Source organism: Mytilus edulis, chromosome 8, assembly GCF_963676685.1.
Source record: "Mytilus edulis chromosome 8, xbMytEdul2.2, whole genome shotgun sequence".
NCBI classification, from domain to species: domain Eukaryota; kingdom Metazoa; phylum Mollusca; class Bivalvia; order Mytilida; family Mytilidae; genus Mytilus; species Mytilus edulis.
In genome coordinates this window covers 15,871,827-15,898,062 of record NC_092351.1, presented here as the reverse complement: position 1 = coordinate 15,898,062, position 26,236 = coordinate 15,871,827, and the positions used below count along the sequence as shown (strand labels likewise).

The window sequence follows — 26,236 nt, the reverse complement described above, 5'->3', positions numbered from 1 at the left end:
GCTCTACCTGCTCTACTGTTTTCTTATCACTATTCTACTACTACTGACAACAACCCGACCATAGAGCAGACAAAAGCCGAAGGCCACCAATGGGTCTTCAATGTAGCGAAAATTCCCGCACCCGTAGGTGTCCTTCAGCTGGCCCCTAAAAATACTTATACTAGTACAGTGATAATGAATGTCATACTAAACTCCGAATTATACACAAGAAACTAAAATTAAAAATCATACAAGACTAACAAAGGCCAGAGGCTCCTGACTTGGAACAGGCGCAAAATTGCGGTGGGGTTAAACATGTTTATGAGATCTCAACCCTCCCCCTATACCTCTAGCCAATGTCGAAAAGAAAACGCATAACAATACGCACATTAAAATTTAGTTCAAGAGAAGTCCTAGTCAGAGCATTGATAGGCAAAGTTGAAATTAAGTGAGTTACATTTTCAGATCATATATACATATAAATGCCTTTTAAGATAATATACGTCTAAAAAGTGTACAACAACACCAACATAAACAATTTTGGTCATAAAGCTCTTCAACTGAAACGGTTTTTTATTCATCCTTGGTTTCTAAATATTCGGCTTTGAACGTTCCTGTTGAAGGTAAATCCAGAGAAGCGCTTCGGGCGCACGAAATTTATAAAGTGTTGTTTTCATTTTTTTGCATTGCACAAGATCATATTTTTCTCTTACTGTTAATGACGTCTTAAACTATATCCATTGGATGTTGGATTTTGGATGTGTACTAATTAATGTTTTGGTCTTGAATACATTATATTTTTATTAGTAGTCATTTGCTTTCAACTAGCTTTCAATAACTTCAGATTTGTACGTAGTATCTTGTGTTTGTGTTATCTGTTTTGTTGTTGCTTTGTATAGTTCTGAGAAGTTGAGCTTTTTTTCAAATCAATTTTAAAATTTGTTCTTATATTGAACTGTTGCACCACTATCCAAAGTAAGGGGAGTTTTGGGCATCCGCAAAAATGTTTAACCGGACCACATTCTATACATGCCTGTTGTAAGCCAGAATCCTGCAAATGGATGGTAGTCGATTGTTGCTGTCTATCATATTTGTTTTTTGTTTATTGTTTTGTACATAAATCAGACCCTTATTTTTGTCTTTTAACTGTTTTATAATTGTCATTTCGGGGTCTTTTATGGCTTGGTAGGCGATATGGATTTTGCTGATTTCAAAGATCGAAAGTGAAACTATATTTGAAAACTTCTACGTCATTTGGTATCTGCTGCAGAGTTGTGTCATTGGCAATCATGCCACATCTTCTTTATTTTATACAGGCTTTGTGTGACCAGTAAAAATCAGAATGCATATGAAGCATCTGGCATACTATGTATTTACGTATACAATAGTAACATTTATGAGAAAGTTGGGGAAAATAATATATATATTGCTTTATGAACTAACATTGTAACGTTCATCATTTAAACCATCATTGAAGCAAATGAAAAATCTCATGAAGATTTCCTATGGCTAAGAAAAAATAAAGATGCTAACTTTCTGATACTTAAGACTAAGTGAAATTTACAAACAAAAGGACACATTGTGTCATAAATTTGGCAACTTGCAGATAAAAATGATAAGAGTAATCAGGAATATGATTAGGATTAAATTGAGAATGGAAATGGGGAATGTGTCAAAGAGACAACAACCCGACCAAATAAAAAACAACAGCAGAGGGTCACCAACAGGAGCACATATTCTAGGTAGGCATACGCGTTTTGCAAACCAATAAACATGTATCAATTAAACCTAGTAGGTGTTTTATTCACCAAATGGCTCTAACTGTCCTTCAATACAAACCAGTGTTGTTCGCTGAATGGCTCTCATTGTCCTTTATTCAAAACTATTTTTTCTCCGCATGGCTCTGATTGCATGTCCTTTATTCAAAACAATTTTTCGCAGATTAGATATATATGTCATTTATTACATTCAAGCCAGTTTTTCGCGAATGTTCTGGTGGTCCTTAGATCAATACATGCTTTTTTCACTTTCCGAATGGCTCTTACTGTCCTTAATTCAATACAAGTAGATATAAGAAGATGTGGTATGAGTGCCAATGAGACAACTCTCCATCCAAGTCACAATTTATAAAAGTAAACCATTATAGGTCAAAGTACGGTCAGCCTATTTTTCTCTGAATGGCTCTGACTGCCCTTTATTCAATACCAACCAGTTTTGTTTTGTCGAAAGGCTCTGACTGCCCTTTTTCAATACAAACCAGTTTTTTTTTCTTTTTTTGCCGAATGGCTCGGACTGTCCTTTATTCAATACAAGCCAGTGGTATTTTCACTAAATGGCCTTGAATGTCCTTAATTCAATACATGTCTTTTTTTCTCCGAATGACTCTGACTGTCCTTTATTCAATACAAGCCATTAATAGTTTTGTTTTAGTTCGAACGGCTCTGACTGTTCTTTACTTAATACAACCCAGTGGTTTTTTTTCTCCGAATGGCTTTGAATGTCCTTAAGTTAATACAAGCCTTTTTTTTCTCGGAAAATGACTGACCTTTATTCAACACAAGCAAGTTTTTTTTCGCAAAATGGCTTTTCATGTCGTTTATTCAATACAAGCCAGTGTTTTTTTTTCTTCTTATGGCTCTGACTTTTTTCATTCAGTTACTTTGATTGACAGAATTAAATACTAAATTATTAGTTTACCTATTAAAAGCCAAAACTTTAATTTTAGAGAGAAATAGTATTACGACAAAAACATTTTTTTCGTTTCAGATTGGAAAATGTATTTGTAGATGAAGATGATGTTTTGTCAGGAAGAGTTTTTGAATCTGTACTTAGCCATGGAACAACATTTAGGAACGAAATTTGTGTTTTGAAAGATAGAATGAAAACTATAAAAAAGCCTAATGATACACAATTGCTGATTTTATTTTACAAAAGTCAGATGATGAATGAATTAAGTAGTTCATATCTATCGAAAATTGTTCGCGTTTTCATAGAAATCAATTCAAAGTGGAGACATTTCGTTTTGTCGTCGATTGACGAGTTAAATATGTACGTGCCAGGGTTGGTCGTTGCTGTTACTAAAGACCACACCGAAGCTGGTGTTGTTATGATTGACAACGTGACATCATCAAATAAGATTTATATATCTTGGTTTAAAAGGGGATCGCATTGTGTAGCGGAAATCGCCTTCGGTCAGAATTTTAAAGGCACTTCCAAGCTAAAGCAAGCAGCTTCGATGCTTTCAATTCTACATGGTATAGGATTTCGTCGTGAAATAACTAGATTGTACCGGATACTTGCAAAAAGTAAGCTACAAGATAAAAACGAGAACCAAATCATCAAGAGATTTGATCCGTATAGTATTCTTTTGTTAGGATGGATAAATCAGTATGTAAAGGGTGTTTGGACTTTCCAAGTAGAAGATCCAAACATTGAAGGCTTGAGTGAGCTCGATAAGGTCGTCCTTAACTTACTTTTTCCTCCATGTATGACCAATGATTACAAACCAAAAGTAAGCCAAAAAACTGGGTTATTGTATTGCGGACGAAGAGTAATGGCAGACCACAATCACCCCGCCACATCACTTACTGATGGACACTGTGGTCCAGACAACGGTGCAAACTGTCCATCTTGTAGAACAATTAAAGAGCAAACAATCGGTAAAATGCAGCGGCTTGGTACATTAGGAAAATTCCAAGGTTGGAGTGGCATGGTGTATTGCAACAATCCAAAAAAGAATTGCGGACCAAGTAACGGAAAACCTTGCCAATCATGTTATAATAACATCATAACTGCAGTCTAGTTTGGTGTTGATATCTGTATATACCTTTGTATACATGATGTATGAAAAAGGTCACACATAATTCAAGAACATTTTACACTTAGGAAGAACAAGACGCACACATTGCCATTGTGTTAGTTTTTGTTTTCATTTTGTAGATATGATTCTTCATGTAACATTTCCCTTATCTTACGTATACTTTAGTGATTTGAGCTTTCTATTTGATCATTTGTTAACCAAAATTGATATTGATAAAAGTACATGTGAATCATTTGCACTTTTCTGATAAGTTATCTAACATGTATCGTGTAAAATTTTGTCTTAATAATCGTGTAGTTTCTGTTTAACTTGCAATACACTTCTCGGTAAATTATGCCCTTTTTTTAAATATGTTTGTCACTGATGAGTCTTTTGTATACGAAACGCGCATCTGGCGTAGAAATTTTAAGCACGTTTTCCTTAAGGAGTTTTGTTGCTCTATTTAATTTTTAATTATTTGATATTAATTTGTCGTATTCATTAGGACAGGAGCCATGTTCCGAGGACCTCAGAGCTTTCAGGGAGGTGTAAACTGTTGCTCCGTGTTGACGCACTCACTATGAACTCGAGATGAAAAACAGGTGAAATAAAAAGCGTTTATGTGCTTGGGGGTTTGCATGTAAAGTTTTTGTGTAATCAAGAATGAATTCATCAAATTCATAATTACTTGTCTAGAAAAAGGGCTGCTATCAAAAGAAACTTGTAAAAATTGCATAACACTTTATGACAGTGATACTTAATTACTTACAAGTATTATTACATGTTTGATACTTACAATATATGTGAAATCTAATAATAATATTTATGATACTCTATTGGTAAGGTATTAGGAAATCGAGAATCGCGTACGGTGTAATTATCAGACGATAATGTACCAATTAACTTATATCACAATGGTTATCATTGCCTTGTCATATTTCAGTGTACAAAAAGAACTGTTATTAGAATGTTGTACGTCAGAGGTGCGTTTCGTTTACAACGACCCGTCAGTGACGTTCAAATAAAAAAAGTGTCAATGGCCATGGGCCAAATATTACAAAGTTGAAGAGCATTTACAACCAAAAGTTTCTTTCTTATAGTTAGAAAGAGTGAGGCAGTTTCGGATTTCCATGTATATATGAGGGACTTCTTTCAATAATATTTCAAACTTTTTATGGAAAAACAACAAACCCCATCACATTTTCAATGAAATGGAATGGAGGGTACTTGTGCTCACAATGACTCAAATTTAGTGTTTAAATTTAAAATCGTAAATTTCTAATATTCCAATTAGAGTTGTTCCTCTTTATTGTGTTTTTATCATAATAGAAATATAAGAATTGTGAACGTTTGTACAGTTTATTAAGATATTGCAGGTGGCTTGATAACATACTTGGTTATTTTTTTCTTGATGATATATGATTACTTATTTAGGAGATGTTAGTCCAATAGTGAATGTACCATCTGCCTTACCACCAGTGTTTTGAAATAGGTCTAAAACTTGTAAAATGATTAACATACAAAAATGGTCCGTGTAACACTTATCAATTCAAAGTTTTAAAAAGTTTTGAAATTTTGGATTTTTTGGAATTTTGATCAAAGTTTTAAAATATCAAAATTTCAAATTGTGTAAAAGTTTTGAAATTTTGAAATTTTAACCAAATTATTAAAATATTAATATTCTAAATATTGTTTTTAAATTTGATAGTTTGGGATTTTGATAAAACTTCTAAAATATTAAACCTTACGTGCAATATTGATTATTTCACTTTTGAAAGTTTGATTTTTTAAATTTTTGATTAAAATATCAAAAATAGAAAAGGGGCAAAAAGAGGGGTACCTGTAAAAAGCGAAACGAAATAAAAGCGGAACGAAACGAAACAATATGATTGAAAACATACTGATACTTAAAAGTTAATGTATGATTTAAAAAAAACACAGACAGACAGTTGTAATCGGTGAAAAATTGGATGACAAAATAAATATTTCTCAAAAGAAGAGAATTCATTTCAAAACAAGACGTACGGATCTGATATTGGCCATTTTACTTGCTGGGTTTTCTAGCACCCATATTTTAGGAGAAACAGGAGTAACAGTAAAAACTGAACAACTCGCAGTAGGTCAAATAGTATGTTTAGGTTGAGCATGTATTTATATTTTTTACTGAACTCTAAGCAATAGAAAGGCTCAATACACGGTGTATTATCTCTTTTGATTTCAAATTTTCTGTTTTGCTCTACGACTTCTTACTTTCTGCAATCATGTTGGCTAAAGAATGAATCATTTAATCTGTTCTTTGTAAGTTGTTGGCACTTACTATTCAGCTTTGAGCGTTTCCTAAGAAGGTCAATCCAGAAAAGCGCTTCGGTCGTAACTTTTAACGTTATGTTTTCATTTTTATCGGTTGTATGACGATCATAATTATATTGCCTTGTATCAATGATTTTAGTTGATATTATTTTGGTACGGTATGAATACTGAATGCATGGTGTCCCAATTAAGGTTGTGCTAGTCTACAATGTGGGTGGTTTTTGATATACATATATCTTATTTACGCTGAAATTAAGAGTACTAACACCAAATATTAGTAGATTGGAGCCAAGATACTGTTACAAGGTATCTACATAAACTCATCATAGATGGATACCGGGATATGAATTTTGCCGGTTTTTGCGACAGGCGCGCGTTTCGTCTACTAAAGACTTATCAGTGACGCTCGATTCAAACAAGTTAAAAAGGCAAATAAAGTCAAATAAAATTAAAAAGACCAAATAAATTAAACGTTTATATCAAACTTATAGCTCTGGTTTTGTAAAAGTTGAAACCATTCATATCATGTATAAACGTATACCATAAACCTTATTTTCAGCATTCATATGTATGTAATAGTTGCCGTTGTACTACATTAAGCGCCCATCTATCTATTTGTAGGTGTCTGCATTTTGAAAATTGAAAATTCTTTTCAAATTAAGGTTTATATCAGTGATAAATTTGTTAGCGCTTCGACAAAACAACAACACCCCACTTTTAAAGTTAAATGGTTGCTCCCTTATATACAACGTTTGGACTGGTTATCATATACGTACATGTAGCTCCATTATGGGTCCTAGATCAACCACTGTTTTTTAATAGTAAATAAAAGGAAAGGGATTTTTTTGTATTAAGGGATATTATTGTTCCCTATTTGCATTTTGTTATTTGAACATTTTTAAGTTATCGTACGACAATCGACTTTTAGCAAACTAAAAGAACACAGGTACATCCAGTCAGAATGGGGCGTGTAAAGAGAAGCCACAGTGTCAGCTGCATGATGGATTTTTCCATTTTTGGCCATACACCAATATTGCTCTCGAAAAACCAGTACAATGTAAAACGTTGAATTTTAAGTAAAGAATTCAACTACGGAACGCTGAATACTGAAATTTGAAAGTCAAGAAAAATAAGAACCGAAAAAAATTGAAGAGGTGTTTGGCCAAAGTGAAGTTAAAACATATCAAAATCCATCTATAAGGGCTATTTTGTCCAAGGAAGTTGAATCCTAAGTTTCTTCGTTATTTGTACGTGAATAATCTATTTGTAATTATCGATTTGTTGTTGCCAGTGACGCATATTTCATGAATGTTCCTGAACAAATTAGCAATAAATATAACAGGGAGAGAGTGTGCGTAATGAAGACAAGTCATAACCTTTCAATGAATTTAAGTTGGCGTGTGACAGTAACTGCTAGCTTTATATATAGTAGTCCTTTGTTTATTTATTATCAATGTCATTTTAATTAGTTTCGTTTGTTTCCTATTCTGACATAGGACTTGTATTTTCTTTTCAAGTGCGTTTTACTGTTCGTATTACTGTGTGTTTTTCATTCTTTATTGGCTAGAGGTATAGAGGAGGGTTGTGATCTCACCAAACATGTTTAACCCCGTCGCATGTGTGCGCCTGTCCCAATTCAGGAGCCTCTGTCCTTTTAAGTCTTGTATGATTTTAATTTTAGTTCATTGTTATCGGAAGTTTAGTATGACGACTATAATCACTGAACCAGTACACTTTTTTGTCTAGGCGCCAGCTGAAGCGCGACTAGCACAACGTTCATTGCGACGCTATACATTAAGTATTCCTTCCGTGTTATTTCTTGGAACTGAAATAAATCATAAAAGGTAATATGTTATCGTCATGCAATCGATAAGAAAGAAAACAAAACGTTTAAAGTTGCATGCGACCGAAGCGCTTTTTCTGGATCTACCTTCATCAGGAACGTCAAAAAGGCGAATAATACTATTTGGTTTACTGCGAGTTGGTCAGTTTTCACTGTTACTTCTAAATGTTGGGCACTGGGAACACCAAATAGCTCTGAACTATTTATCTCAAACGCTAACCTTATATAAAAGATTTAAATCAACTTATTTAATTCCGGTTTAAATAGGTTTAACAACCTTAAAATTTCAGGATACTGTTATCCCATGTGATGTCTTACGAAGTATTCTTTTTAGTGTACAGAAATGATCATCTACTCATCTCTTCAGTATAATTACAGGATGCTAATCTATTTTTAGAAGCATACAATCACTGTAAATTCATATATGTATATCTCTGCCTATGTGTAGTGACAACTGCAAATTATACCTTGTCCATCGGATTTCTTATGATTAAGAAATACCAGGCGTTAGAATATGTATAAAGTGCCTAGAAAATCAACCTAACGATGTTAGAGTAGATTTGATTCGTAACTTCCTCCCCGGCGCCGGGGCTGGAACCTGTACTTTTTATTTCTAACTTCTACGACAACACCGCCTAGCATTGCGCAGAGACCTTATCCCCTCCTCTAACTCTAGCTTATAAAAATAAGCTTTCGTTTCGGGAGGTGTTATACATATATATATTGGGAGTTTCAAAGCACCATTTTAGTTTTATTTACCGGTAGTATTTTTATAAAATGATTTTGAAACTTGAGATTACATTGTTACTTAAGCTTGTAAACAGTAAAAAAAGGGGTGAACATTTGATTTATTAACTGCCAGTGATGGTAATTATTTATATACAATGAAATGTTATGTGAAATTTTGTATGTAGTACTGGAAAGGATAAAACTTTTCTCATGTCAAGTATTTCTTTTTTTTTTTGAACATGTTGAAACGAAGATAAATTCTGCACATTTTTTTTAAAGTGCTAATTTAACAAAGACTAAGAGGGGAAATCAATGGTGGTATTGCTCCTAGAAAAATTACAATAGTAAAGTTAACAAATAATAATAAAGCATTACACATATTGAACATGTTGGAAGATAGATCTAATCGCTACCTGGTCCTTAATCTATTGGAAAATGGCACTTGATGTCGTTTTGTACAATTACTTATGAACCACTTTAAATTGTTTTGCTGATAATTATTTTTCAAGATTAAAAAAAAATATAAAAATTCCCGAAATTGTCAGTCAAAACTTTATAGGAGTTATTGCCATGTAGTTTAATGAAGATTTTCCCCATTTTTCAAAACTTTGGTGAATAAAAAAAATTGTCAACAGCACAAATTATCAGCAAGACAGTGTGACACAGGCTGTTAAGAGCCTCTATTTTTTTTAAAAGTCGCAAAATGACAAACATAGACTTACATTGTAGATTGCAATCCGGGGTCAGCGACGACATACACTATACAAAGCTTTTTTTTAGAAGTTAGAAACCTGGATACTTCTTACATTCTATCCAGATATATAATGTTACGAAGCTGCCGTCTGTCATATGTACATGTCCTTTGACTTGATTGTCACTGTTCAGTTTCTGCTTGAAAATTTGTTTTGAGTTTTTTTGTCAGATGTGAAATATTCACTTATAACTAGTAATAGGATAACTATATTTAGTATAGAGGATCTTCGCAAGGTCTACATGTTTGTCAGACACAGTTTACTAGACCTCATGTCAGGTTAAGTCGGTATCTCAGATACTATAAGCAATAGGTCAATTGTATTTGGTCAATGTAAAGATTTTTTATTTTTTTTCCTCAGTTTATCAAATACTTTAAGCAAGAAGTGAACTATATTTAGTGTAAGGAATGATTGATCATTTTAATGGTTTATTTGTCAATGTTTAGTTGTTTTAATTATGTTTTTGTATCATATGCTGCAAGCAATAGGCTCACTATATTTGGTGAATTGCATGATTGTAAGGTGAACATGTTTGTATGTTGGTCCGGGTTTTTCAGACCTTGCCCTCATTTACATAGATCATTCATTGATAATGTTCAGTTTATGTGATAATTGTAAAATTAAAATTGAGAATGGAAAGGGGGAATGTGTCAAAGAGACAATAACCCGACCAAATAGCAAAAAAGCAGCTCAAGGCCACCAATGGGTCTTCAACACAGCGAGAAAATTCCCGATCCTGTAGGCGGGCTAAAGGTAGCCGTAAACTATAATGTGTACTAGTTCAGTGAAAATGGACGTCACACTAAACTCCGAAACAGATAAATGAACTAAAATTTAAAAAAAAAACATGCAAGACTTACAAAGGCCAGAGGCTCCAGACTTGAGACCGGCGCAAATATGCCGTGGGGTTAAACATGCTTAGTGAGCTTTTAACCCTTCCCGTATACCTGTAGCCAATGTATAATAAACAAACACACAGCAATACACACAGTTAAACTTAGTACAAAGAAGTCCGAGTCCGATGTCAGAATATGTAACAGAAGAAACTAAGCCAAATGACAATGATACATAAATTAACAAAGGAATACTAGCAGTTACTGACATGCCAGCTCCAAACCTCAATTAAACTGATTGATGTCTTCCTCATATGAAAATCAAGCACAATTCATCCCGTTAGGGGTTTAGTATCATGCCATCATAAAATAAATGAGAAGAACATAGCCCATTTCATGTCAACAACTGGTTTTAGAATAATTGTATTTATTTCCGATGCAACGACCCTATGAGTAAATCAATATTAATTCCAAAATATGCCATTTTTAATGACCTGATAACAGTATCGTAACTATATCCCTTCTGAATAAGTCTGTTTAAAGGTTTTGTTAGCTTTTGAGGTGAATTTCGAAATGTTTGTGCTTTGTATAGAATATTACCCTAAAAGATAGGATGTGAAGTACCTGAACGTATTAGATGTTTGCATGTTGATTTATATTTACGAATGATGTCCTTGTACCGATAATAAAATTTAGTAAATGTTTTGACTAATTTGTGATATCGAAAACCCTGGTGTAATAATTTTTTCAGTAATACAGAGATTTCTTTCGTTAAAATGAAATACGTTGTTACATACCCCAGCGAATCGAACAAGTTGAAATATATAAACACCATAAGATGGTGACAAGGGAACACACATTAGAATTGTAAGAAGACACGACTTTTTCACCTAATTTGGCAAACACAGATCTACATTTGTGTGAGTTTTCAATGTAACATAATACAATGCACAGAAAAGTTATTACAGCTGTTCTATGTAGCCCATGAAAATTACATGTTTTAGTCATGCTACTATTGACAAATCCTTAAATACTGTATTTGAGAAAACTAGAACTTTATTTAAAATATGATCCACATGGATATTTTTTAATGAAACTGAAGAAGCTGAAGTCGACAAACAGGCAACTAGTTTTAAGAAAGTTTGTGAAGTATGAAAGATGGGAAAGATATAAGGCAATTGGTTCATGTTAAAAACATTTGACAGATAGCGAAATTTTGGAATAGGGATCCTATTTTGAACCTTTTATTAGTTGGCGTTAAAATGTCAGCAAACTTGGCGAACAGGAGAACTTATGTTTGAATGTTTCCGTATCAACTTCACAAATAATACACGATGGTCTTGAAGTATAGATTTTGCGTACTGACGTTGTTTATATCTTAATAACGTGTTATATTATTCCTTTATTTGTCTTTATTAATTTTACTTTTATACTTTGAACGACAAAATTATGTTATGATGTGACTCTGTACCTATGTATCTTGTCATACTTTGAATGACAAAATTATTTTATTTATTAATATTACTTTTACTGTTAAAGGGAAACTTCGCAAAAAAATCAAAAATTGATATTATGTCAATTCTGTATAGAAATGCTCAAATTTATAGATATTAAAGTTTTATTCCGCTAAATAAGAGATCACCATCGATTTTAAATTTAGAGTATCAATTCTCTGCGTTCCGCCATTTTGTCGTCTTCCCCGATTAAAAATCACGATGTGTCTATAAACCACAAAGGATCAAAACTACAGTAATCGATGTAGTCGTAATTACGTGTCGATATCCTGTCAATCGTACGATTGTTTTATCTGACAAACTAACTTGATACGGAAAATGTTCTTCAGCAGTTGGAAGGCAAACGCCTGAATCTGACAGATAGAGGTCAATTTGTCGACAAAAAAAGAACCCGTATGTAAAATGTTTACGCCCACAAACAGCGCCACCTACAATTTTTTCTACGGCATCTTTGAGAACGATGTCCCATTCTGTAGTAAATTAAAACATTAAATTAGCTAAAACATAGAAAAGTAAGTGTAAAACACAAATTGAAAGATATATTTGCAGATGACTGTTTATGCATGATACGCTGGCAATGTGCGCAATGTACTTTAATCCAAGACTGAAAATTAGTTTGTTTCCTACGTCAAGATGGCGGATTTCAATGTTTACATTTTTTCACCTATTTATAATCTGACAGAATTTCGTATCCAATCATTTATTAGCAATTTTATTATTGATCTTTGAAGATCATCCAATGGCATTTGCCGTTAGAAAGTGGCTACACGTTACCAGCCGTCGTCACAAAGTAGCCATGTGTTTTGTGGGGATACCTTGGGAATGTTGTGTATTCAAAAGTTACGGTAAAAATCAATGTTATCTTCCTTATATTTCCATGCATACACAATTTATAACAGCAAATACATTCTTAACAGACCCCATAACGTAAACGTACATATTTAACTGTCTGCTTGAGCAAAAATTCGTGTAAATAAGCCTGATGGGTCGTTTTCAAGCACAGCAGACAAACACGTGGTAGATTGTTTATGTTTGACAGTTTGTTTACTTGAATTGCACGTTGATGTTACTATATACTTACCAATAACCTTTATGGTGTTATACTTTCAATAGTTATATAATAAATCTTACCCAAGAAATACGTCTAGGTAGGTGCAGGGACTTCTTTTACTTGGTCCTTAACTAATGAGGGTGTAATGATACATTACAGCATTTTTTGCATTTGATATATTTCATGGACATGTACATTTTGTGTACACAAAGAACAATAAAGTAAATGAACGTACATGGGTTTAATTCCCACCCTAGGAATACATTTTGACTCTCATGACAGGTTGGAACAAATAGAGCAGATAGCAATTGACAATAATGTAATGCTAAAATGCTGATTGATGGGGTCAAATCATCAATATAATTTTTTCTAGTATACAGCAGCTCCTCTAACGGTTAGTAAGGGTACTTTACTAAAAGTCCAGTGGCTAAGTCCTGTCTTTTTTGCCTCTGATATTTTCTAATTTATATTATAATTTCTAATATTCTCTTGTGCATGTAGTAAGGCAAAAGCTATTGTTACTCTTATTTTCCTCATTTGCCTTAAAACAATGGAATGTATTAATTGTTGATGTATGTCAAGTGACTTGTAATTTAACTGTCACTGCTAACAGAGACTTGGACTCTGGTGATTAGTTTCCATGCTGTTATGTCATTGGCAACTATACCATAAATGTCAGTTTCCCCTTTATAAGTTTTTAAGAAAAGAATTTAATTATAATATAATAATAAGTTAAAAAAAAGTTGTGAAAAGTTAAGCACAAGTGACAAATCTAATTGGCTTTTTATTCAAGAAAACCTAGAGGCATTGAAAAGTGACTGTGTTGCAATTTAAAATAAATGGTTTGAACTCAGAAAGTTATCAATATATATAGAGAGTACAGATAATGTTTTAATTGGGCATTTGGGAATATTTGCCTGTTAATTGAAGATATAATTATTATATGCCTTTTCAAATATATGTGTGGCTCTGAACTAGCTGTGGTTTAAAATCTAAGAATGGAGTTGGTTATCTCCATATTTATCTGATTTATATCAACATCATTGATCCATTATATATACACATATATAAATCATTGTAATACATGTACATTACTTTGCTCTTCATATGCCCTTTAATTTGAATAAAATATCTTGTCTTATACCACAATTATTTATTTTAGTACTGACAGGTTAACTTTTAAAAGCATTTGTAAAGTAAGTGAGTTGATGACAAGCTTAGTCAATGATTGTAAATCCAGATAATATCATCTTTTTTTATAAAAGTAAATAATGTGATTAAACTGGTTATCTCAATTAAAAGAACTGACATTCTGCTTTGATACTATGAGATTATTTCTGATATCAGAACAATAAATATCTTTTTGAACTTTGTCCTTTTTCAAAAAAATTCTGAACATACTGTATTTAAGTGAAGTCAGTTTTGTTTTTGTTTAAGACTACTATAACATGGGAGGTGACCACAATCTCTATGTTATACATTGAAGTAGTCTCAGGTTTTTGTAGTCCAATTGACTGTGCATTTTAGTGCAGGTAAATGTGAATTTGGATTAAATTTGAAGTTGATTCAGTATATCTAATGACATAATACCACTATTTTATTTCAACTAAGCATTTTCAAATTTTATTTACTGGTCAGCTGATGTTATTATCCAATCAATAATTGATTATCAAGCACTTAACAGTTGGTTGCAGGACTTTTGAATTCAAATATAAGAAAGAAGAAAAAATATAAAGCAAAACTTCAAATATTTATACATATAACAGGATTTATGATAACTGCAGGATATATCAGATTACAATACAGCTTTTGTTCAGTGATCTTTGTGTTGATTATTATGTTTTAAGTCCCTTTCTGGTTCTTTGAATGTTCAGATTTTTTCTCTTGATTAAGGCAAGCAACAGAACTTGTACAACTTATGTAGTTTCTTATCTCAGGGTGAATCCAGAAAATTTTAAACATAAGTGGTGGTATTCTCAACCAAGGATAAAAAGGAGGGTTCCAACTATATGCATGATCCCATTCAAATGCATTAATCTTCCATAAAAAGAGGAGGTTCCAATCATCAGACTCCCTGAGATCTGCAACTGTATCTTAAAGCAGCTATAATAAAACAAAAATTGTACATGTACTTCTGGCTACTTCAGATTGATTTTATTTTCAAGCTATGGTAATGGTCACAATTTTGAAGACTATATACATGTATATTTCCTTTTTTCCCCCATATTTTTGTTTAAATGTAATCTTCTGCTTCTGCTTCTATTGTTACACAGGTTCTTCTGACAAATGACTGATAAACCCATCTTGTATCCTTGTATCTACTAAAAGGGTGTTTGAGAATATATACAATATATTCAAGTTTCAGAGAGTCAGTCTGATATAAAATGTTGGTAAGTGTCTTCTTTGGAAGTGTTCAAAAACCTGTAAGAACTTGAACTTCCATGACTATTTTAATGTTACAACAGTAGAGGAACATGGAATATTGAACGGTATTCAAGAACTCGTCGAAATAGATCTGCAATCATTAATTTTACTCATATTTACTATTGTGAACTTGCAATTTCCTACGATGCGCGTACCGAGTTATCTCCCTTTGATCTCCGCTTCGCCACGAATAATCTGACAGAATTGCGTATCCGGGGTTTTTGTTATCTGATATTGGAATATTAGGAGCAAAAAATGGTTTTACTTCATATTTTATACCTCTCAACACGTTACCAAACCTATTTAAGGATTTATTAAGGATTTTCCGTGGACCTACGCAAATTTTCAGAAAAAAAGTTTCACTTCGCTCGTGAATTTATAACATTTTAACAATACTTTTTTATTATAATTATATAAAATAAGAAAGCTTATTCAATCTAGAATTGAACACTTTGGTTTTTATTAATGTACGAGTACAAATAAGACGATACGAGTCCAAAAACCACGAGGCATGCACGTTTATAAAAAGATCGTAAACTCTGACCTTTTATTACGTGACCAATGTCTTGAACTTAGAAGCCATTAAATCGTTTGCCGTTCAACAAGATTTTTTTTAAATAACCATAGTCTGTTATTTTTAAACTGTTAATATTGGAATTAGTTAAAAAGTCAAAGTTTAAATCATAAATAAGTGTTCCGTGAAAACTGTTTTCGTAAATCTAATTCGTTTATAATTCTTTAAAGTAATAAATGTTATTCAAATAAATTCGGATCTTCCCTCATCTGATCACCAGCATGACTAAAGGTATTACTCCCAAAGGTATTGTGAGGGGTGTGAGGTGACACGTCCAGGTATTCAATCGATTTCCTGTCGGGCTTGCAAGTTCATGCATCGTTTCACTTCTGTAGGTATTGATCAGTGTACACGGCCGGTAACTTATAACTCTCCATTTTGAACTATCAGGTGTATAATATATATCTCTGTCTTGCGTGTCCGAAAGTGATATGATATACTAGTCATTACTAAACTCATACGCTTGTTTATAAATAACATTTAATACTGGTGTAAAGAATATTATTTATAAAAATATAAATAATACCAAAAAAACAAAAAAATTGATGAAATAAAAATCTATATACATTTTTTTTCCAAGGTTTAATTTGGGAAAATGTAATATGTACTCGTTGTCAATAGTCAAGGACAGATTGGAACATACCAGAAATATTGATTTTAATAAAATGTACGCACTTGTCGACGATTCGTTTCTACGCCTGGATAGAAAGTTACGGAGCTATATCGCAATTTGAAATATATACATGTATACATTGAACATAAGAAAGAAACATACATTTTTTTGTAAACTGGGGTAACAGTTTTGTAAATAGCCTAGTCCACGTATGCCAACATTATGTAATCATCGAATTCGAGAGACTATTGTATACCAAAAGAAGAAGAAGAAGAGGACCAATTTGATTCAAGTACAGGTCGATATAACTTGCTTCGGTTCATCGAAGTTATAAACATAGTAAAATCACAAATTTATATAATCAATTAGATCGTTCTCCAATAAAGGAAGAAATTCGACATCATCACAATTGTTCCGACATTCATGTAAAACATAAGCAACTGGACGTACACTAATAAACCCCAAGGGATGTGAATATCTTCTAGGAAAACTTTTGAGTATTAAAGTTTCAAATTGATTTCGGGATTTATTTTCTTTCTTGATATTCAATGACAGCAATTTAAAGAATAAACTGCTTGTCCGCTTTAAGGGTATTCTTGCCAGTTGAACAGTTTTAATTACATTCAAAAATAGGGAAATTAAGATGACATTAAATTCGTTGTCTTTTTTTTTAAAACATCGTTGGTCAAATAGCTAAAGTATTATTCGTTGTGAGAAGAAAACTATTTTAATCAGGACGCTCCCGATTATGAATAAATTTGGTTGACGTTTTTCACACTTGAAAAGAATATCTATTCGTAATTTTTCGATTCCATTCCAAGAGGATCCTTAAATGTCCTGTCAATTTTTTTAAAACATCTTTTTTTTTCAAATAGCTGAAGTATTCATGCGTTGTGAGATTTAAAATATTTTGATGAGAACATTAATTCCTAAACAGGTAAATAAAAATCGCTTTAGATGGACTAAATTATATAATTGCAATCTGTTTGAAATATTAAAGGTTGGCGATTTTAATTAAAAAAAGTACAATTTTTAGTTCATACACTCGTGTTTAGAAGGCTATTTTTATTTATAAATTTATTCAATTAAAATAATTCAGTATTTTATCGTTACAAAACTAATCAGAAGTCCTAATTCATTTAAAAGTGAGCTTATGCAAAATATAGAAAAATATACAACAGCTATCCAGTTATTGTGCGACCTTTTTTCTCCCGTAAATTCATTTTAATTCTTTTTCTTACATTTCTATGTCTAAAACTATAACTGACTCATGTATATCATTCATACGAAATGTTGTTCACACCTGAAATGCTGAACCGTGACGCCTAGGTGTCGCTGAATGAAGATCAAAAGATTAGAATTAAATAATGCTAATCTTTTAATTACCTTAAGTTTAACTACGCATTCAACATTCACTAAGTGTCACAAATTAATACACATTTAATTTCCACAGTACAAGCAAGTGAAAATGTTTTCTGGAAGGAAGCAAAAAGTTCAGTATACAAACATGTATTTTTTAATACACTATCGATCGTGTCAGTTTCATATGTTTGTTTAAAGTATTTGAAGAAAAAAAATCATAAAAATGTTCTATTGTATTATTTACTTTAATTACTAGAATTCGTATAAAAAAATCCACACATGAATCCTACAATCTAATTTAAAAAGTTGCATGGCTATCCCTTACTTTTCGTTGGTTAATAGCTACACCAAAAGTCGTCAATGCGCTTTAAATAGCATTATTAGATGGTTAACGAACTTAAATGACTTAAATGAGATTAATTTCACTCCCGGCATGCTCAAAGACTTAAACTACGTCACATAAGTCAGGAAGTTTGATAAAATAAAATTAATAATTCCCAATTTTCTTCTTTATTACTTTTCATATCGAAATAAAACTTGGTGAATATGTTTTTTATGGTATTATGAACATAATAAGATGAAAAGTGAAAAATCGCGAATTATCCCTTTAACCCACTTTTTTGTGATATACATTTGACGTGACTCTGTACTTATGTATCCAGTCATACTTTGAACCACACTATTATTTTATTTAGTATTATTACTTTAACTGTCAAGTCAGTTTTTGTTATATCTATTTTTCGTGACTGTATTTGTGCATCACGTCATACTTTGAACGACAAAATTATTTCATTTCTACCTTTGCGAATTTCAAACGCGCAATTTTACACCAGTACTCAAAACCCTCCTTCCTTGATGGGTGCATTTTACATAGACAAATAAAATCGTATAATATAATCAAAATGAGGATGTTAATTTGATGTATGCTTTTTTGTGCTTCTTCGTTACATTTGTTGTTTTTATAGTAATTAAGATGATTACACAATGTTGACTACTGTACCCTTATTGTTAACAATTTTACCTATTGTGTCTGTTTGTTTTGTTCACACATCGGTGACAATATAATGGAACTTGATGCGACTGTCATAAAAGTGAGAGGTTTAGCTAGCTATAAAACCAGGTTCAATCCACCATTTTCTACATAAGAAAATGCCTGTACCAAGTCAGGAATATGACAGTTGTTATCCATTCGTTTGATGTGTTTGAGCTTTTGATTTTGCCATTTGATTATGACATATATCTAGAAATTGACTATGAGGGTCGGTTGAAAACAAACCTTTACGACAAAAGAGATGATTTCAGCTTCCAAATTGTGCGAATTTTTATTTTTAAACCCAGAGTTCCAAATGGTGAAGTTGAAATCACAACTTTGTAAATTTTACGGACGCCATCACGAGTTGGTTGACCGTTTTGGAATATCCGTTTCACAGATGATATCGAATATGTTCCTTATGTCGTAGCTACAATCCCGTTCCCTTTTCACGAATGTGACCTACCGAATTTGACTATTTACCCCTATTTTTGACATTTTTGCCTATTGTTTTTGTTTGTTTTGTTCACACATCGTTGTCAATATAATGAAATTTGATGCGACTGTCATACAAGTGAGAGGTTTAGCTAGCTTTAAAACCAGGTTCAATCCACCATTTTCTACATTTGAAAATGCCTGTACCAAATCAGGAATATGACAGTTCTTGTCCATTCGTTTTTGATGCGTTTTGTTATTTGATTTTGCCATGTGATTATGGACTTTCCGAATTGATTTTCCTCTGAGTTCAGTATTTTTGTGATTTTACTTTTTTCGATGTTGTCAACTGGTCAAACAGAAGTTCTTGTTTGAATGTTGGCGAACAGGGATCATTCTTACAATGTTTCCGAAGTTGGCAAACTTGGCGAACAGGGGTACTTGTTTGAATGTTTCCGAAAGTTGGCGAACTTAGCGAACCGGGGTAGTTGTTAACGCTTTTCCGAAATTGGCGAAGTTGACGAACAGGGGTACTTGTTTGAATGTTTTCGAAGTTTGCGAACAGGGATACTTGTTAAAATGTTTAGGTATTCCTCATTACAGAATATTGGAAGGTCGGACCAGACGATTTAAAAAAAAATTCTGTATCGATTCAAATTAAAATTTGTGAAACTATATAGTAAATAAGGATTAATTTTCAAAATAAACAACAGTATGTAAAGTTTTGTCTGTTTCACAAATAAAAGAAGGTGGAACAACGGTCAAAATAGGAATACAGAAAGGAAACTTTTGTCTGTTACACTAAGAAAGTGAAATAGGTGAAAACTAGGTACCTTCACGTTAGCTAGCTATCAAACTAAGTTTTACCAACAATTTTTTTCTGAAAAAAACGCCTGTACTAAATCGGGAAAATGACGGTTGTTTTCTCGTCATTCTGTTGGTTAATATCTATATATAGTTGAGCGTTTATTTTTATCATGATAAAAAATCCCCCCTTTTTGGTTCACCATGGAGTTCTGTATTTCTGTCAATACACTTTAAAAAGGGGGTGGCATGTTGTTAGGGTGTAGGTAGGCAAAACAGTTAGGATGTGGGATGTATGGAGTAAAAAAAAAGACAGATGGAGAAAGAATAAAATAAATTTGGGAAATTGGAAAAAATTACTGTGACAAGAAAAACAGGATTTGGGAAATGAGCATCCCGTGTACCCTTAATCAACCTTTTTCCCACCTCCAAATGTTTACAATCATGAGTTCATTTATACTCAGGATGACCATTATCCAAATGTATAGACCTTATCGCTATTTCGGAACCTGCCACAATTGACCTCAGAATGTGACACTCGAACTATTGACGTCATAGAATGAGCCGTGGAAGGGAGCAAACCCCCCACTTTCGAAATGGATGGAGGAGGCAAAACATATTTCTTTGACTTTGTTGTTTTGTACGTAGGTATCATATTTTTGTGTGTGTGGAGGGGTTTATATAAACGCGTACGTACGTTGGCATAGTTGCCGGGAAGGGAACCATTACACACTTGCAAAGGTGAGGGGCACAATTATAAGACCCCCCCCTTTGGCAATATAAGTGGCTACGAATGAGGATATACACTGATTTGTAGACTATTTCTAGACACATTCCCCGTTTCCATTCTCAATTATATTAGACTGTCATAAATGAAATTTTAGATTAAAGGTGTTTTTTTTTTTGGCTTGTCACTTCACAAAGTATCTCCCCATTCTTCACTTTTCAATCTACTCGTACTGATATGCATCAAAGGAATAAGCAATAATTAACATTTTATAGATTTGAGAAGCGCTAGTGTTAAGGCAATATACTAATTTATTAAAGACTAGATATATCTTCAAACATCGTGATACATAAACAGGTATGCTATTGCTTTGTGTTCAATCTTTTGAATTATGCAAATTGTATTACTTTCTAATTGGAAACGTCGTACAAGTCAGATACAAAACAAAAGTAGCAATATAAACGGGATGGCAACAACCAGCCGTAAAGTTTATCTGCTATTGCCTCGTACTTTACCTGACTTCGACGTGCAGAAAAACTATACTGGCCTGTTTTTTTGTTACCTTTGTTCTGTATCTAATACTTAACATTGAGAATGGAAATGGAGAATATGTCAAAGAGACAACAACGCGACCAAAGAGCAGACAACAACCGAAGGCCACCAATGAGTCTTCAACGCAGCGAGAAAATCCCGCACCCGAAGGTAGTCCTCAACTGGCCCCTAAATAAAATTGTGTACTAGTTCAGTGAAAATGGACGTCACACTAAACTCCAAAACATATAAATTAACTAAAATTAAAAAACATACAACTTGAAAAATAACAAAGGCCAGAGGCTCTTGACTAGGACAGGCGCAAAAATGCAATACAATATACAGTATTCAATACTATTTAATATGTCTTTAAACATAATTGGTGTGTCTTGCTTAAACAACTAAAAATAAAAAGTAACTATCATCGTATAGTGTTTTCAAAGCACATATCTTCACTCTGTTTTCTCTAAAATGAAAAAAGCAGAACATGTAGCACTATAAATTATAATTTCTAATAACAAATTCTAAATATTTGATAGAACTAATAAATTACAATAAAATACATTTTGCAAACACTTTTACATCGTTGATTGGAACATTGCTCCTCAAACAAAATTTCTAATATCATCAATATAAACATGATAAAGTTGATGAATCCCTGAAAAATCCAAGTTATATGTGGTACATGTGTAGGTTGAGAACGTTTCATTAGATGTTCATTGTCAGGCCTAGTGAAGTGATGGGCTTGACACCCTGCATTCGCTTTCACTAATTGTTGCTTTACTGGAATATTCCTGTGTAAAGTCTGGAAGTTTTTGATTGCAGTTATTATCTATTTTCATTGGCCCAAGCATTGAATTTCATCGGTTGAGAAGTTGGTGTTGATTATCAATCCGAAAGGTCAAAATTATCCGCTTGTAGTCGCCGCTGCTTCCAAAATGACATGAATTTCTATTTTTTTTTTCTTTGGTAAGATTCCACTTCAAGAATTATATTTTTCACCTAAGTTAGCAAACCAATGAAAGGTTTACCTTTTTTTTTCTGCTTACACCATTTTTGTTTTCTGCTGTTTTAGTTTTGGTTTAGATTTGCTTGAAACCCATTTGGTCTTGGCGCTCCCAATGAAAGTTATGATAGAATTCAATGCCGTAATCGAGTTGACATTATATAGAATGTCGTTTCTATTTAGATCTTCTGATTTTTATTCTCCAATATAGTAGGTGGGGTTGGGCCTTCCAAACATTTGATCTTAGGGCAAAATGTAATGGCTTGTAATTTAAATGCAAGCTTTTGTCTGAACACTTTCTGTCCATTGTATATATAATTATACAACAAACGCATGGAATGCCCCAGGTAAAATTGACCTTAAGTTATGTCTATTCTGTTAACACCATCTTGGTTTTTTATGATCCCAGGCGTTTTATTTTTTTGCCTATCCAAATATATGGTACGGAGTTATCTGGTTGAGATCATCCATGAAACACCTGGTGTGATCACGGAAATCATACTCTATATAAACTATTTATATTCATCTACGATTTTATCATATAAAAAGGACGTTTATTTCTAATATAAACTTTATTTGCCAATTTCAGAGCTAAGCATATATGTCTGCTAATTTTAGAGAAATGTTGGTTTTAGAATTCCTAAATTCCTAAAAATCCTGAATTGAACCACTTTATATGATGGGTTTTTTCTTGTTCAATCGTTTTCTGTGTAGTTTTATTTACTTTTTTCCTTTGGTCATAGTGTTACTGTTCATTACTTTGATTTGTGGTAACATATACATGTAATAAGTAGAAGATTGATTTTTGAAGTCTCAGGCTAATGTTACCAAAAACTAGTGTGAAAGACAATATAACTGTCATAAATTATGTAAGAAATGAATAATTTAATAAATAAACAGGAAAAAACATCAGACAAGTCTTTCCCCCTTTTGCCTACTCATCATAGGTTCTGCATTTATTATGATAAAAAATAGAAAGTAGAGTTTTCTTAGTATTAGTCCACATTTAATTTACTGTAAATGTGTTTTAAAATAGAACAAAGGTATCACATTAAAAGACGTTTCAACAATGTTTTATGACTGTATCATGTGTTAAGTACGATACACAAAGGGTAATGCATGTTCTTAGAAAAGAAAATGATGTTTATACATTTTTTGTACTTACGATCTTTCAGAGTGCTTATGAATAATGGATCACCAAGTTGGCTTTCTCCATCTGCAGAACTGGCAGATAACTGGAACTTGTATTCAGTGTCAGCCTTTAGCCCATGAGCTTTGAACATTTTACCAGGCGCTGTCACGGAATTTTTGTAGTTCGTTAAAGGAGTTATCCCGTAGTGGATATTGAATTTAACGGGTATGTCAAAATCTGGAGAATCCCAACCGATCGCAATACTGGTTTGATTGCGTAGTAGTAGCTGTAAATTGCTTGGAGTCGGTGGAACTAAATAGAAACGTTTGAAAAACTCAGTATTGTTAGTAATTAAATGCAGTCTAACAAAGATTGCAAAATCAATAAAAGAAATGACATATCAACCACAAAACATAAAGTTTCATTCACATAACGTAAAGGTGCAACCATATGTTATAATGATATATCCCTATACCTCAAAGATATAACCACATTAAGTAATGATATAACCATGTAACGTAAAGATATCAGCACAACACGAAAAAGATGTTACACATGTACCACATATTAACGTTTTTATGTAAACATATAACGTTTAAGCGTTCCTTGTGAAGTTTAACCTAGACAAATCGCATCTGACGCACCAATTCATATCGAACTATTATAATTCAATGTACTGTAAATTCACAGAAAAATATATTGATTGGCAATTTGTACATTTTCCATCCTACTACCTAACTGTTTTTAGATCATAGATAGAACGTGATATTCGAAAATATTCGGTAATAACGCCACGTAAAACAGTAACGTCAGGTTTTCGTGTCAACCCGCGTGAATTTATCATGAAATGCACGCGACATTTATTCACAAAACTGAACAACTATCGCAATTTTGTACACATAAAAGCAGTTTTTATAACTACTTTATGGTATTTCATATTATAAACCATGTTTAAAAATATGTGTTTAAAGACATATGACTGCTGAAAAAAAGATTAATGCCAATTGTCATTTCTTCAGCTCGATCAGCAGCTTGCAATAGCGTGGTCACTTGATATTCTTGCTCATAAAGTAAGTATTACAAACAAACACGGCATTATTCTATATATATCTGTTATTACGTTTAGTTTTTGTTGAGGTTATATTAGTACTACTTTCTTGATACCTTTGTTTTTGAAGCATCTTTTACCCGTATCTTACAGTGATTTTTTTCTCAAATTAATTTACAAATATTATTTTACTCTATTTTTTTCTTAATTTGTTGTTTTGTTCTATATCTAGCATCCTCCAAAAATGTTCCCAATGATGACTGGCGTATAAAACTATATTCATATGTCATCTGGGAGATGTTCAAATGAGACACCATATTCAGTCATACTGAAGTTTGAGCCAAATTGAATGCATCGTGTTTTCAAAATATTACAAGGGTCTTTTGACGTCCGAAAAGCCTTGCAATAACTGTTTGAGTAATACACATAAGACAATATTTTGTTAGTTGTACAAGGTGTTCCATGGTATCAGTCTTTTGAACAGTTGAAAAGGAACAAAATGGATAAAAATAATGAAGAACTTCCCAATATCAAAAATACTGGTAATGGTATATACATAATTGAGTGTTGTGATTTTGCATTATCATGTTGTTTTGATTCTTGTAGGTGTGAATTCTCTGGAAAATTAATCTTAATAGAATTCTTTCAGTGCGCATGACACGTTCTGTTGATATAAACCTCTCTTGGTGCGCTATATATCAAATACCAAGGGGACATTCAACTCCCAATCGGTATACCTTGGCAGATCTGACTTTCAAACGTAGATGTATGGTAGCGATATTTGTCGATTGCTTCAACTCTGTTAGTAGGAGAAAGGCAGGCAACAGTATTTTTCGAAGAAGAAAAAAAGACAAACTACTTACACAAAGCTTATATTGATAATAATAATAATAATAATAATAATAATAATAATAATAATAATAATAATAATAATAATAATAATAATAATAATAATAATAATAATAATAATAAAAATAATAATACTACTACTACTACTACTACTACTACTACTACTACTACTACTACTACTACTACTACTACTACTACTACTACTACTACTACTACTACTACTACTACTACTACTAATAATAATAATAATATTAATGTAATCAAAACATTACACCTACCTGGATCTAAACAGCATGATAAGGCACGATCACAACACACAAGAATAACAATCAGCATCAACATTTCTTCTTCTTTGGTGTACTTTTGTCGTTATGAAATTAACTTAGTTGGGTCAGTTTTTATACTAACATATCTTGATAATTAATTTTTTGGTTATGTTGATTATGACATTCTGGTAACGTGTTCTCTAATCATTAAGACCATTTATATTATGTAATACCAACCTTTCTGGAAAGAAACATAATTATATAAAATGATATGAATAAAAAGATGATAAATGTCAGTGACGCCTTTGTCTGGATTTTGCTAGTGCAATAAAGCTAAATTTACATAAAAACACAAACAAAAATATCCCAAAGTGCAGCTTCACCGGTTGCGATAAAGAGCATGTCCTTATGTTTGCTGTCCATATCCGGTGCAATTTAGAGTTTGTTTTGTCTATACGTGTATACAGGCGGTCGATTTAGGTTTGCTGTTTATACCCGCGGCTATTAAGAGGTTTCCATACCGTGTACTGTCAAAATCAAAAAACGTTTTAGAGCTTTTCAAGATGTGTCTTGTCTTTACCAGGATAAAAATGTTATATTTACGTCAGACGCGTGTTTCGTCTAC

General features: G+C 32.6%; 1 protein-coding gene across 1 annotated transcript; it reads right to left on the bottom strand.

The window, feature by feature from the left end:
- Positions 1-21,650: 21,650 nt before the first annotated feature.
- Positions 21,651-25,782, bottom strand: LOC139484928 (receptor-type tyrosine-protein phosphatase S-like). The gene is made up of 3 exons (XM_071268974.1): positions 25,624-25,782; positions 23,482-23,760; positions 21,651-21,776 (listed from the first exon to the last, which is right to left on the bottom strand). The coding sequence occupies exons 1-3, from the start codon at positions 25,685-25,687 to the stop codon at positions 21,763-21,765; spliced, it is 357 nt and encodes a 118-aa protein (XP_071125075.1). The 5' UTR covers positions 25,688-25,782; the 3' UTR covers positions 21,651-21,762.
- Between the last annotated feature and the right edge of the window lie 454 nt (positions 25,783-26,236).

What these genes read in the sequence shown, in the direction of transcription:
- LOC139484928 (XM_071268974.1), bottom strand. Translation starts at nt 25,687, where the DNA reads ATGTTGATGCTGATTGTTATTCTTGTGTGTTGTGATCGTGCCTTATCA. An exon ending in ATCATGCTGTTTAGATCCAG is followed by an intron (nt 23,761 to 25,623) that starts GTAGGTGTAATG and finishes GTTTCTATTTAG; the next exon opens with TTCCACCGACTCCAAGCAAT.